At 44.6% G+C, this 13,560-nt stretch overlaps 1 protein-coding gene across 1 annotated transcript; it reads left to right on the plus strand.

Annotated features, from left to right (window-relative positions):
- The first annotated feature begins 1,097 nt into the window (after nt 1–1,097).
- LOC144373434 (biotin--protein ligase-like) lies at nt 1,098–9,320 on the plus strand. The gene is made up of 4 exons (XM_078036510.1): nt 1,098–1,274; nt 4,962–5,076; nt 7,423–7,636; nt 9,119–9,320. Exons 1-4 carry the CDS (start codon nt 1,098–1,100, stop codon nt 9,318–9,320), a joined length of 708 nt encoding a protein of 235 aa, XP_077892636.1.
- The last annotated feature ends 4,240 nt before the right edge of the window (nt 9,321–13,560 follow it).

Consider the following 13,560-nt stretch of genomic DNA (forward strand, 5'->3'; position numbering starts at 1 on the left):
TCAACATTTGCTTCTGATGGCCTTAACAACCACAGGCCTACATTTTGTAAATTCTTCTCTCTGATGTGTTCTGGTCTTTGCATTTGTAAATCATAACTGTGTTAGATTTATTTTCCTGAAGGTCCTCCCGAGGGTCCTTCTGTGTCTCTAAGTATCATGTGGAAGGGCTTCTCGCTTGTGGATTCCCACCCTTGCCAGCACTGGAATTTTCATGAGGTGGACACTAGATCAATGATCTTTTGCAAAGTGACCACAGAAGCAGAGTGCTGCTTGGGCCTCTTCCACCCGCTGATTGTGGAACAAGAGCCTGGATCCTCCAGAGCCCATGTGCTGTCTGCCCCAGGTTCCTTGCCCAGTGTCTGTAAGAGACACCAGCAGGTAGGCCCTGCCCCTCCTGATCCCCAGCCAGGCTCTCAGAGGCTCATGTAGCTTTTTCAGAAGAAGCAGAGAAATAAAAATCTGTTATTTTACACTTATTCCTCTTGAACATAGCTCAATAAGAAAAAAAATGATTCAAACTATGGGACTCAGTATGGTGGATTTTTAAAGACATTCTAAAAGAACTTTGATTAATCATACTTCTCATTTTGATCATTTTACTTTCCTAAATTAAATTTTAAGAAAAGTAACAACTCAGAGAGTTAATGTTAGGGGTCACTTTTTAAAAACTACTTTCTTGAGATAACCAGCATGTGGTATACAGTCCCCCCACTTGAAGCAAACTGCTGTGGTGTTTAGTAATGTTAACTGGATTGTGTGGACAACCCCATAACAAGATCACTTTGAAAAAGTGGCTTGCAGAACTTCTCCTGTATCAGTGTAGATTGCTCCAGTTTCCCAGCATGTCTGTCTTCACCCTGTGACGGGCAGTGAGAATGAGGCAGGCCGATGTTCAGACACTGTAAGATTCAGTCATCAAAGCATAAATGATATGCCACAGGGCATGATGCTAATTAAGGGAAACCCTTCCATCAACACAGCTTCAAGTTTTACAGTGCCCTTCTGATTATTGAGTTCACCCCAGAATATGCAGGCATGTACTAAGTGGGGCACTCTCCCACCTCAGAGCGTCCATTTGGTGAAGCACTAGATTCCCAATGGTCTATGTTCCAGGGCGGGGACGGAATGCCTGGCTGAGCTCCGTGGACTGTACCCTTTCTACTGTGCTGGTCTCCATCCCCCTGAGGTCTCAGCTGGGACAGAGGATTCTGTTTGTGCAGCACCTGATGTCCCTCGCCATTGTGGAGGCAGTGCGGTCCATTCCCGAGTATCAGGTACGTGTAGTTCAGCTCCCTCTTACCTTCTTATTGAGCCTGCAGAGCTCGGCCTGTTTGGTTTGTGGCATATGTTTGCAGAATTGGCAGCTGGACTTGAAACTCCACCTGCCCTTTGCTGGCTGCAGAGTGGAGTTTTACGAGCACCACCAGGTGTCTCTGCTAGCCCTGTCAGAGTGCCTGTGTCCCCAGAATGCTCTGTCCTTCCTGTTTGTCAGCTTTCTTGCTTTCCTTTTTTCTTTCTGATGGAGTACTGGATGGGAGCTATTTTTCTGTGTTTTCTGTTAAAAAGTCTTATTTTATGAACTAAAAAAAACCCTTCTCGTTTCCAACCTGCATTTACCATTGTCTCTGCTCAGCAGAGCTACCCTTTGTCTACGGTTGACTGAGTTCAGCATCCAGGGTTGTCAGTCACTGTCTTTCCCAAAGTAAGGACAGAGGTACCTGTGTCATTGTGACTGAGGGATGCTTTGGTGGCAGTTATTAAAAAGACAAGGAAAAGAGGATGATGATAACTGGAGCCTTTCCTTCCCTGCCTCCCCGCATGCCCCCCTAAATGTTCCTGCAAATATTTCACATGGATATGGAAAGGAGGTCCTCCCACTCCCTCCCACCTGCAGTTCTCATGATCGTATGGGTTCCTGGAGCAACATGTTTGGAGCAGGACTCTCAGAGAAGCTGAGGTCCTCCACTGGTATTCAAAGAAAAGTCCTCTCCATTGCCTCTCACCTGCCATCCCCTGTGGCCACGACTTCATATGCACATGTGTCTCTGCTGTCCCCTGGGTGTAGATAATTCCAAAGTCTGTGTTCCCCACATTATGCTGACGTATGCTTATTACCAGACGCTCAGTGTCCCTACTGTCTATAGAGTTGGGGGCTCCTCAGACAGTCACAGACCTTCAGGAGCAAGGTCTGCAGCACCTGAGCTGCACACTTCTCAGAGGAAGCTTCAGAATCCAAAGCTCCATCATGGGAGGAAGTATTGTCAACCGAGCAACAGGTAATGAGGCTTAGGAAAGTAAGTTAAATACTGAGACTAGAATCTTAAATGAATCTGTTCACCTTTTCAGGGCTTTGACCTTGTAGCCTCACTGGTTAACCTAGCAGCATTCTTTGATCTCCTTCTGTATACAGGGCTGTTCCAAGTTCTGGGGGCAGCAGGCTGTGGGGAGGGAGAAGGCTTGCCCTCCGTGGTGCACCTTAAGAAACTTCTACTACCAAGGTTCCCAGCCTGTTTCCACAGTCATTGCCTCAGCACCCCTGTGTGTGTAACTTGGATTTTGAATTGGATTTATTTTTAATATAGCCTCATTGACCTACATAGAGCCACTATTCGATGGTTGAAATGGCCCCAGCTATGTAGAGTTCACTTATCTTGTGACCTTCACCAGGGTCTCAGCTGGCCCCTAGTTAGATGTCACATCAGCGTGGAAACCAAGACCAGACCCAGGCACATCACTGCAGGGCCCACCTCCTTCCAGAGCTTCTGTGGGAGGCCTGCTCCGGCTCCCTCTGCTCCTTCTCTCTGTGACGTCTGCCTGGGCTCTTGCCCATCCCTCCCCGCATCCCTGCTCCTCCCTCTCCTCTGCATCTTGAGCTTCTGCTCATCCTTTAAGACCCAGCTCAGGGAGGTGCCTTCCCCGAGTGTCTCAGCGGTCACTCCTTCCACAGCTTGAGAGCACCTTGAGTGTCTGAAACACTTTTATGACATTGCTTTGAAGCAGAGTCATGTGGGCTCTTGTCTGTCTCCCATGAAGTTCCAGCTCTTTGAAGGCAGGATTCCTTCACCTTGGGTCCCCACAGTACTGAGCACACTGCTTTAGCCACGGGAGGATCACAGCAGCTGTTTGAATAAATGATTGGGAAAAGAAAAACTGAGAACATGGCCTGTCTCTTCATCTAGGGATAGACGTTCTTGTTTGCCCTCATGCGAACCCAGAATTTCTTAAGCTGCTTCATTCCCATACAAAATCAGAAAACATGAAGCCTAGCCAGAGCTGGCGCTCAGGGCCAGCTCAGAAAAGCTGCCGCCCACCAGGCAGAGGAGCCATGTCTGAGCTATGGGAACTTTTTTGTCCTCCTGTGGAGGCAGAGGCTTGACTGTGCCATTGTGGGGACACAGGTGGCAGGAAGAGAAGAGAAGAAATCCCTTGGAGAATTGGGAGAGTGACAAAGGCTCAAGTCTCCAGCTCACAGGTTTTCTAGAGGAGCCTCTCAACCTTAGGCCTGTTGATAATTTGCTGACATATTTGTCCTCGGGCAGTGCTGGCCTGAGGGGACATGCAGCAGCAGCCCCGCCTCCGCCCACTAAATGCCAGTGCACTGTCTCAAGCTGTGACAACCAGGATGACAGATGCGTCCCCACATTGAGAACCCTGACTCGAGGCAGAAAAGAGACATAAAGGTCCTTGTCATTGAAAGGTCCCGTTGTGAGCACCCCACATCCTATTGGTGCTTGGGCTGCTCCTGCACTTCTGCTCTCAGCCCAGGCTGCTGTGCTAGGACCGCAGAGCTTCTAGAGCAGGGGAGGTAAGGAGCCTGTCGGAAAGGAGGGCTTCACAGGAGCAGCAGGCCCCACGGCGCAGTGTTGTAACCCAGGCCTGGCTGTCGGGGAGGCCTGGTCTGAATCCCAGCTCCACACTTCCAAGTGCTGGAACCTCAGTCAGCCTCATAATCTCTTCCATACAGATGAGACTAGTCCCAGCAGGCGAGTTTTGTGCTGAGAAGGGGCTTGGTGCTGTGCCTGAGACACAGTGCAGGATGATGAGCCCCACGGAACCTGGAGACCACCAGCTGCTCTCTGGTCTCTGGCTTCATAGTGCCCAGTGTCTCTTTCCCAGCTTCAAGTCCCCAGAGGAGCCTCCTTTACCCCACATGGCCAGATCTAGCTGCCAGCCTCAGGTCTGAGCCTGGTGGCTATGACGTCCACATGGTCCAGTCGTGTCTCTGCTCATATGGGTGGTGAAGGCCTGGGTGGTCTCGCTCAAAGCAGTATCTCCTCTTGGTCCATTCTACTGTGACCAGGGCACAAACAGATCCCCAAGATGGAGTGGCAATGGACCAATGACAAGTCCACTTCTGTTGTCCAAGTTGACTGTTGGCAGATCTTCAGGGTTTTCTCTAATAACTCAGTAAAACAAGTCCCTCCTCTGGGTCTTCATAGCATTCTGCTCAAGACACTTCTACAGTGTCTCAACAATGTGGCCTGAATTAACATTCATGATGCTGGTAATTCAGGGCCATGTTGTTTCTTGAGCACCATCTTCTGAATGGAGTGAACCCTGAGAGTGCCTTCTCTTCCTGCCCCCTGCACCTAGCACGAGATAGGCACATAGGCACACCTCGCTGGAGGCTCTTGATACTGAGGTGATTGATGAACTTGACTCACAGGAGGCATCTTCAGAAAGTGTCTTTGATGATGAAAAGCAGTGATGGGGTGTAGGGGAGAATTCTGGGGTTTGTGCTAAGTATGTTCTCTAGGTCTCTCACCTCTGGCCCCAAGAGCTGCTTTAATATTGAAATGTCCCCAAGAAGTGATTAGTTGTCTGAAAACGGAGAAGGGCCCAGGCGAGGCCCCTGATGCAGAAGTTTCAGGAGCATTCTGCTCATCTTCTTTCGGCTCAATGACTCCATCTGATCCCTCTGTGTCCTTGATTGCTTCATTAATGTGCAGATTTTCCTTTAGGATATCAACTTACGAGTGAAGTGGCCCAACGATATTTATTACAGTGACCTTATGAAGATGGGAGGAGTTCTGGTTAACTCAACCCTTATGGGAGAAACATTCTACATACTTATCGGTAAGTTTTTAAAGCCTTTCCATTTGCAGTTTTTAGATTAATAAAACAACAAAAATTAAAACAGCTCATTCATGCCTACAATGGGAAGAGCAGATTGTCAAATGGGATAACTTTTCTGGGTCTTATAGAGTATGGTAATGTGCAGAGAGGACCAAGGTGGTCGAGAGCAATTCCAGGGCTTAGAAGTTCCTGTCTAAGGCCATGGAAACCACCAGATGGTATCACATCAAACAGGTGTGGTCTTATCCCTCACACACTCCAGCTTATCATTGAATTTGAAATGAAAATAAACAATATACCATTATGTAATAAGAAGGTTAATTTCTAAGAGTTCTCCTACTGACCTTACATTCTTTTTGGGGAGGGGGTACCAGGGATTGAACTCAGGGGCACTTGACCACTGAGCCACATCCCCAGCTGTATTTTATTTAGAGCAACTTACTAAATTGCTGAGGCTGGCTTTGAACTCGTGATCCTCCTGCCTCAGCCTCTCAAGCTGCTGGGATTACAGGTTTGTGCCACAGAACCTTGACCTTTCCAGCCATGAAAGAGTTGCCTTATTTTTAACCTTTCAAAGCAGTTGCAGGCTGGTCAAGGTGGGGTCTGGAATCCCTGTTTCACCTCTGCATATTCAGATAAGTCAAGAAGAATGATACAGAGTCATTTCCAGAAGTTCTTAGGTCCCTGTTCATCTAACTGCTGACATGCCCCTGATGCCCAGTAGAATTTAATTGGTGTTCAGAAATCAGTAATGGACAGAAAACATGTGACCATGTGTTGAAGTGCCAGCCAAAGAACACAAGGCTTATGTTTCCAGCTCTGCTGCCAACTGGCGGTATTATTCTGGGCAAGCTACTTCATAGCTTACAGCTCCATTGCCTATCTTTCAATGAATTATTGAGGTAGGTGCAAAAAATTTCCAAGTGGTGTTCACAGATATCAGAGAGGCCTGGGGATGGCTTTGGAATTGAAGAAATTAATTTAGTTTTGGAGCTAAAGAATTTTGTCTACAAGGGGGAATGAATTCGTAGCTTTTACTAAATTCTTAAGGCCACTGGAGGCTAGGGGCAATCTTCAACCAGGGAAAGATTCAGAGTTGTCAGCAGGGTGTTCTTTGGTCCTTGACAGGACAGAGCCTAAGTTGACAGTAGTTAATATCACTAATCTCCCTAGGACTTTCAAGTTTTTGAATGCAGGGGAGATTTTCAGCATTAGATCACTCTCAGTTTAATGCTCAGCTTTCAATAGGTGCTTCAGATATGTTGCTGGATGAGTGGACAAAGGCACAGCTGCAGATTCTGCCCATTACCATAAATATTGGGTCTTTTTCCCCAGTGCAGTTTACATTGCTTTGTGTTTTAATAACTGAAATATGCTTTTAAAAATCAGAGGCTAGCCCATCCATCCCTTTACATTAATAAAGGCCAAACATTTCCTGAAGAGTCCTATCACTATAGGTGTGTCATTGCACCTGAAGCAAATGTTGTGGGGACTTTTTCCTTAGAGGCACTGACTGTGTGATGGCCTTGGTCTAGCTCTTGCAGTCCTGTTTTCTTATTTAAAACCTCTTAGGTTGATTCAGGGACCTGCTGCAGGCTGAGGTTGGGCTCCTCTGAAGTCACCACCCCTCCCCCAGAGGATGGGAGCAGTAAGCACAGAGGAGCACATTCAAACACCACACCTAGGAACTTGTTCCTTTCCAACAGCAGAGCCTCAGCCCCGGAGGCTTCCAAGGATAAAATATTAGTTGTGTTCTAGGGATGTCTCATGGCAAAGATTTGAAATCTGTGAATCCAGAGTTTACGCCTTAAGCCCTGAATAAAATTCTCTCTCTTCAAGCATGTATTCTCTCTATTCAAGTAGGAAAATAAATGGATACTTCATTTTGGGCTGGATACAGAACACAATTCCTAGTTAGACCACATGAGAGTCATTATTTCAGAAATAACACTAAGTTCTGCTGCAATAATAGCTTCTGCTTAATTAAATTTAGTAAGATGTGGGTTTTTCCCCCAACTTCTTCTTTCTAGTGAAGTTGAGATGGTCCTCAGTTATATAGGAAGGATAAAAAAGAGATGGTCTCAGAGATATATCAGTCTCTAAGTAGCCAGAGACCGTAGATATGAAATGACAATAAGGAAGTGAAACAATTTTTATGGGGATGGGATGCAGCTCCATGGTAGGGCATTTGCCTGATGTGGGACAAAGCCCTGGGGTGGATCCCCAGCACTGCAGTAACAACCACAAAACAATCACTAACTTTTTCCAGGTGGTGGAGAGGAATGTGTGATACCATCAAGATGTTGAACTGCTCATTTTATCAATTATTTGTTTATTTTTGCCCAGGCTGTGGATTCAATGTAACCAAAAATAATCCTACCATCTGCATCAATGATCTTGTCACAGAATACAATAAGCAATACAATGCAGCATTAAAGCCCCTGCGAGCGGATTACCTTATCGCCAGGGTGGTGACGGTGCTGGAGACACTGATCCACACGTTCCAGGACAAAGGGCCCAATGGTGTTCTTCCCCTTTATTACAAATACTGGATACACAGGTCAGTGCTCATTTGTCTCCATTCTTTTAAAATTCCTTGGTTAAAATAGTGTCTTAAAACAAGGCCATGGATCCTGGTCTGAGTAATTAGTTTTCACTTTCATGATGGAGCATCCCAGTGGGCACCACCACTGTGACCAAGTTTCAGCGTTGCCAGGAGTGGGAACACAGGCATCTCATACCTCCCGGTAGGATGTGAGAGGAGGACACAATGTTGAAAGTGTTTAAAATCAGTTTATTATGTTCTGAGAGAAAATGATCAAATACATCTAAGTGGTGGAATGTTCTAGAACAGTGGTTCTCAAAGTGAGATCTCCAGGAAACAGGGGCAGCCTCATATGGCAACTTGTTAGAAAGGCAAATTCGCAGCCAGGACCTACTAAATCCTGGCTGCACACTGTGTGCGGATGGATGCTCCAGGGACTCTCCTAGAGCTAAGCTTTGAGAACCTTTGAGGTGTAATGACCAGCCTCCACCCTTGGGAAGGCAGTGTCTTCAAACTGGCAAACAAAGAGAAAGCCGAGATGTGCTGGAGATTAAAGAAGACTAAAGAGGTGTGATAGGTAAACGTGTTGTGTTTAGAGGATAGCCATTGAACATGGGGAAATCTGAACAAAGACTAGCTACACATATATGAGATAGCATGTATATAATATGTACAATGTACATTAGATATCACTAGTGTATCAAGACCAGATTTCTCAAGGGTGACAGTGGTGTTATATGGTTTTATAGGAGATTGTTCTTCTTCACAGGAGATATATGTTAAAGTATTTAAGCATGAAGTATCATGATGCCTGAAACTTATTTTCAATGATGCAGAAAAAATAAATGTGTTTGTGTGTGTGAGAAGAGAGAAAGCAAATACAGAAAATTTTATTATTTGGTATGAATATAAATGAAGGGAGATGAGGTTTGTTGGACTATTCTTTCAACTTTTTTATAGGTTTGGAATTCCTCAAAATAAAAATTTGAGGGGCTACAGATGAAACTCAGTGGTAAAGAGCTTACCCAGCATATAAGGTCCCCAGCACCATTAAAAATAAATTAGTAAATAAATAAATAAGTAAATAAAATTTTTAATGATACAAAATTAAAATTAAGGTATGAGGGAATTCTCCATTCTGAAAACAATTAACAAGGATGTAATAAACAGGTACATCTGGAAAATATTCAAAGAAAGCAAGATCAGAATTCATTTATCTTGTAATTGATGTTGTTCAGCTTTATTTTGTAAGACCAGGCTTTTATTTTGACTCAGCCTTCCTGCCCCAAGTCTCAACCCAACAACCCAGAGAAGTGGCACTGTTGCCTTTGAGGGGTGGAGGGGGTGAGGGAGTCAGCAGGGTGATCAGAATTGGGAGTGTCAGTGGCTTAAGAGAGTCCAACCCACCAACCACCCTGTCGTTTGAGTAGTAGTTAACCAGTCACCTGGGACCCCACCTTTGCATAATGGGATAATCACTCTGCTACTTCTCCGCAGCCAGCCTGACCTGCTGTGCTTCCTTTTCAGTGGTCAACAAGTTCGCCTGGGAAGTGCCGAGGGGCCGAAGGTGTCCATAGTGGGCCTCCATGACTCCAGGTTCCTGCAGGTTCATCAGGAGGGCGGTGAGGTGGTGACTGTGCACCCAGACGGCAACACCTTCGACATGCTGTGGAACCTCATCCTGCCCAAGCAGCGGTAGAGCAGGAGCCTGGTGGCGCGTGTCTGCAGACTGCAGCGGCCTGGCAGAGCCACACAGGTGCTCTGCGGGTTTCGCTGCTGCCTTTCCTCACCAGGGGAGCTGGAAGACTAATGTAGAGTTCTAGGTGGATTTTTTTTCTCCCTCCAAGTCATTTCATAATTCATTATTTTTTTCTATATTTCTGGGCTTTTCTGGTTATTTTGTGGTTGTTATTTTATCAGGTATTTGACGGTGCTTCTAGATAGAGGGTTGACAGGTGGAAGATTCAGTGTAGGTAAAGCCCCTCGACAGGCATGAAATCACTCTCCCCCTTTGGGCTTGAATTTGTGTTTATTAGGGGGGAAATGTTATGTGGAAACAGCAAAGGACTAAGTCAGATACTCTCCCAGGAGAGGAGACCTTTACCACCAGGCTATTAAGAAGCAAATCAAGGGCTGGGGCTGGGGCTCAGGTGTGGAGCACCTAGCACTTAGGAAGGCATTAGGTTTGATTCTCAGCACCACATAGGAATAAATAAATAAAAAAAGGTATGGTGTCCATCTGTAACATACATACACACACACACACACATATACACATTCACACATACATACACATATACACATATATATACTATAGATTTAAAAAAAAAGGCAAATCAAAACATGGCAGCCCGGGCCAGCAGAGGGTTAGAGGTATCTGATCACTGTTCCTGAGCATCCAGGGAGAGATTTTTCCACCAGAACAGACAGTGGCACTTAATTATTTTACATTTATGTTTGTGAAGAAAAGAGAAGGCAGGCTTCCAAGAGTTGCTCTCCGCTGTGGTGGCCCCGTAACCATGTCTACAGGCTTAGACAGGCATCCAACTGGCGTGGTCGCAGTGACTTGTAGAGGAAATTAGTCAAGTACTTCGACATTATTTTATGTGCTCTCCTTCCCAAGTTCAAGTTTACTGCATATTCTGAAGAGATTTGATCAAGTTCAAGATCTTTTAAGCATCGGTGGGGCACTGCTTAGAGGCAGGAGTAGATGCTTGGGCTCCAACAGCTGGAGATAAAGGTTCAGTCTCACACTCAGGGAGGATTTTTGAAGCTTTTAAACCAATTTCAGGCTTATTTCAAAATGTGTAGCATTCCTACAAGACTCAGTACACAGAGGATCCAATCCATGGCATTGTGTTTGTAAGGTGTTTTGCCCCCCATTTCCTTATGTTGCCAAGAGAGAAAATGATGTTGATACTGAGTGCCATCAGTTCAGAGAGAGAGAGGGAGGGAGGGAGTGTGTGTGTGTGTGTGTGTGTGTGTGTGTGTCTCTCTTTCCATGTGTGCGTGTGTGTGTGTGTGTATGTGTGTGTGGCTTTAAAAGAAAACATTCAAAATCTAAGTGCTAAAAGTCTCCATGGAAGAACAAAGGGAAGGAAGCCTTTGTACCTTGGCCATTTCCAGATGTACCCACACTTTTTCCACACAACTCCTATCTCTGTTGAGTGTATGAATCACACCCATTACTTTTCAGCTTTAAAGAGCCAATTTTTGTCCCAATTGAAGCTAGTGGAAAGAAAACTTGATGGAGCCCTCAGCTTTGAACAAAATCCCCTCATTGTAAACTAGCACCGTCTTTATCCAGGTCTTATGTAGTCAGACACAGACAGCCCCATAGGAGGAAAAAAATAACATGTTTCATTAAGTACACCAATCCAATATGTGTCTTTTGGAAATGTAACTTTTTTTAAAAAAAGAACTTCAAAAGTAATTTTTGCAAATAAGGCTCTGATTAGAATTTTTTTTCTTTAAAAAAATCACTTTCTCTTAAATGCCCAGGTCTTCTTTTGGAATTAGTGATGAGTTAAAATAAAAGTCACACCGCTCCAAAATTGGAAAATGGACTCACCCTTGAGAGGGAGTCTGCAGAATATCATCAAGGACAAAGATCTCCAGCTAACGTTGCAAGTTTCATTTCTTAAACTTTGTAATATAAGGCCAGTCATCCCTCAGAGCTGGCATTTTGAATTTTGAATTTCTTTGGGGAATTATTTAATTAAAAACATGCTATGTTTTGTTTTAAGCTAAAGGCCTATTCTGGACAGTTCTGCTTTGGGAAAAAATGTTATCATTTAATTTCCTTTCTGTAAATTAAAACTAATGAAGTGTGGCCATGTCAAAGCAGCTGGAGATGTTGTGGGTGCAATGCTTGGCCTTAGTAGTTGAGCTTTTTAAGGGTACTCTTGCTCGTCAGGACATCGAGTTGTCTTGAGGGAGACAAAATAGATATGAAGCAGATGCTGTGTTTTCCATAAACCTGGTTTTGCCTCACACAAACCAAAGACTTGGAATTTCTGCCATATGCAGAGAATGAAAGCGCAAAGTAGAGCTGGGGAAGTCTGCCAGAGGCTACCCACACTCTACAACTGGGGGATTTCTGTGCTCAGCAATCTGGCATCTCAAGGAGCTTTAAAGTCTTCATGGAAACTTTATGTTTCCTCATAACTTTTCATTCATAGCCACTAAACTGTAGATCACTAGATTGTCCCCCAGTTTCATTGAGTGTCTCCCAGGTTTTGTTAAAAGGTGAGGTATCCCCCCTTCTGGACTGGTGAGGAAATGCTCCAGAACAGGACACAGCGGGAAGGGGCTTTCATATGGCCCCCTGGAGCAAGGTGAGCATCCTGCAGGGACATAGAGGAAGGAGGAAGGATTTGGGTCTGGTGAATCATGCCATAGAACGTCGGCATGACCTGACACAGGGGCAAATAGCCTGCCTATCCAGCCTCGGTGAGGGGTAGATGCACAGGTCTGTGAAAGCCAAGGGACTGCAGCCTCTGGTGGCACCTGACCCCCAAATATACTGTATGATGGCCTCTCACTCTAGTGTCTGGGAGCGACCAGCCTCAGAGTGCAAAGGGGATTCCAGAGGGGGCCAAGAGGTCAGGGGGCTTCCCTTCTCTCCATCTGCTGGCTCTCACGACAGGAATGGCAGAATCCTTATTTCCAGGTCATTACTATGCATCTTTAAAATAAAAGGAAATGTAAACCTTTGCTTTTTTTTAGCTTTTCGAAGAATCATCTGTGAAAAGAATCACTTTAAACCAATGCCTATAAAAAGCGAGTCTACCAAAATAAACTTTATGTACTTTCTCTGTTTTGAGTTTGTTTGTATTTCTACTACACATTTAATTTTTTAAAATAGGCACTTGTTTTAGTTACAGTATTTTATGTTTATATTTAAAGATGTTTTTACATAAATTAAATGTTTTACGCAATAAGGAATATGGATGTATTTCTAAATATTAAGAAGCTTGATGTGTTTTTGTTTTTATGTATTTTTGACAAAAGAGCAATCTTGTTATTCCAAAGAAAAAAATTAGCAAAGGTTAAAAGAAAAAAACAAAACAACAACAAAGCTTTAGTGGCGATGAGAAAGAAATCTAACAACTTCTAGATTCTGTTCTTTTAGGGCTTCTCTTTTGTGAAAACTGCTCAATTTTTGTCAAAAGCTTTCCCCCCAAGATTTTAATCTTACATAGCATATACCTAAGCTCAGGAACACATTGACCCATGCATTTTAAATAACCCACAGACTATGATTCACCAAAATTTTAAGCTACTGTAATTTTATGGCATTTATTTGAAAATGTTCTTTGGCTTCCATCTTATCAGAAGTAGCCCCCACAGTCTATTCAAATGTACAGTTCCAATAAATTACATCCTGGGTGAATTTTATGTATGGACCATTGGAAATCCCGCCTTAGGTGGGAGAGAAGGGGGGCATGGCTGACAGGACTTTTAAAGGGATGAAAGGGTGGGGGTGGGGGCAATAGGGGCTCTCACAGATTTCCTCAGGGCCCTCATACCCGCTCACATCCCTGCAGAGGTATGAATGAAATGGCTTTTCTAGAAAAGGGTTTCCAAGAATATAAAGAAATTCCTTTCCCTGGGAGGCCCCTTGGAGGGCCAAGCCAGTCCTGAATTGGGCTTATGTCTCAAATCCATTTGATCTGGTATTTTTGTCAACATGGTACATGTTAGGGCCCAGTACGATTCTTCTTTTTTTGTCAAAGGGAGGCATATTTATTAAAATGCTTCCTCTTCCCCTGCTAGAGCCTCACAGAATTCGGGGAACCGTGCCAGCTTCATTGTGCAGACTCTTGAAGATGGAGGAAACAATATTAGGTTGCCGTGGTAACTGCTTGCCAACTTTGCATTGAGCCGTAGGCCGTCTTGAAAGGGGCTTTGAGAGGAATCCTCCTTCCCGTTCTAGG

The sequence above is a fragment of the Ictidomys tridecemlineatus genome, unplaced genomic scaffold, assembly GCF_052094955.1.
Source record: "Ictidomys tridecemlineatus isolate mIctTri1 unplaced genomic scaffold, mIctTri1.hap1 Scaffold_397, whole genome shotgun sequence".
In the NCBI taxonomy this organism is placed as follows: Eukaryota; Metazoa; Chordata; class Mammalia; order Rodentia; family Sciuridae; genus Ictidomys; species Ictidomys tridecemlineatus.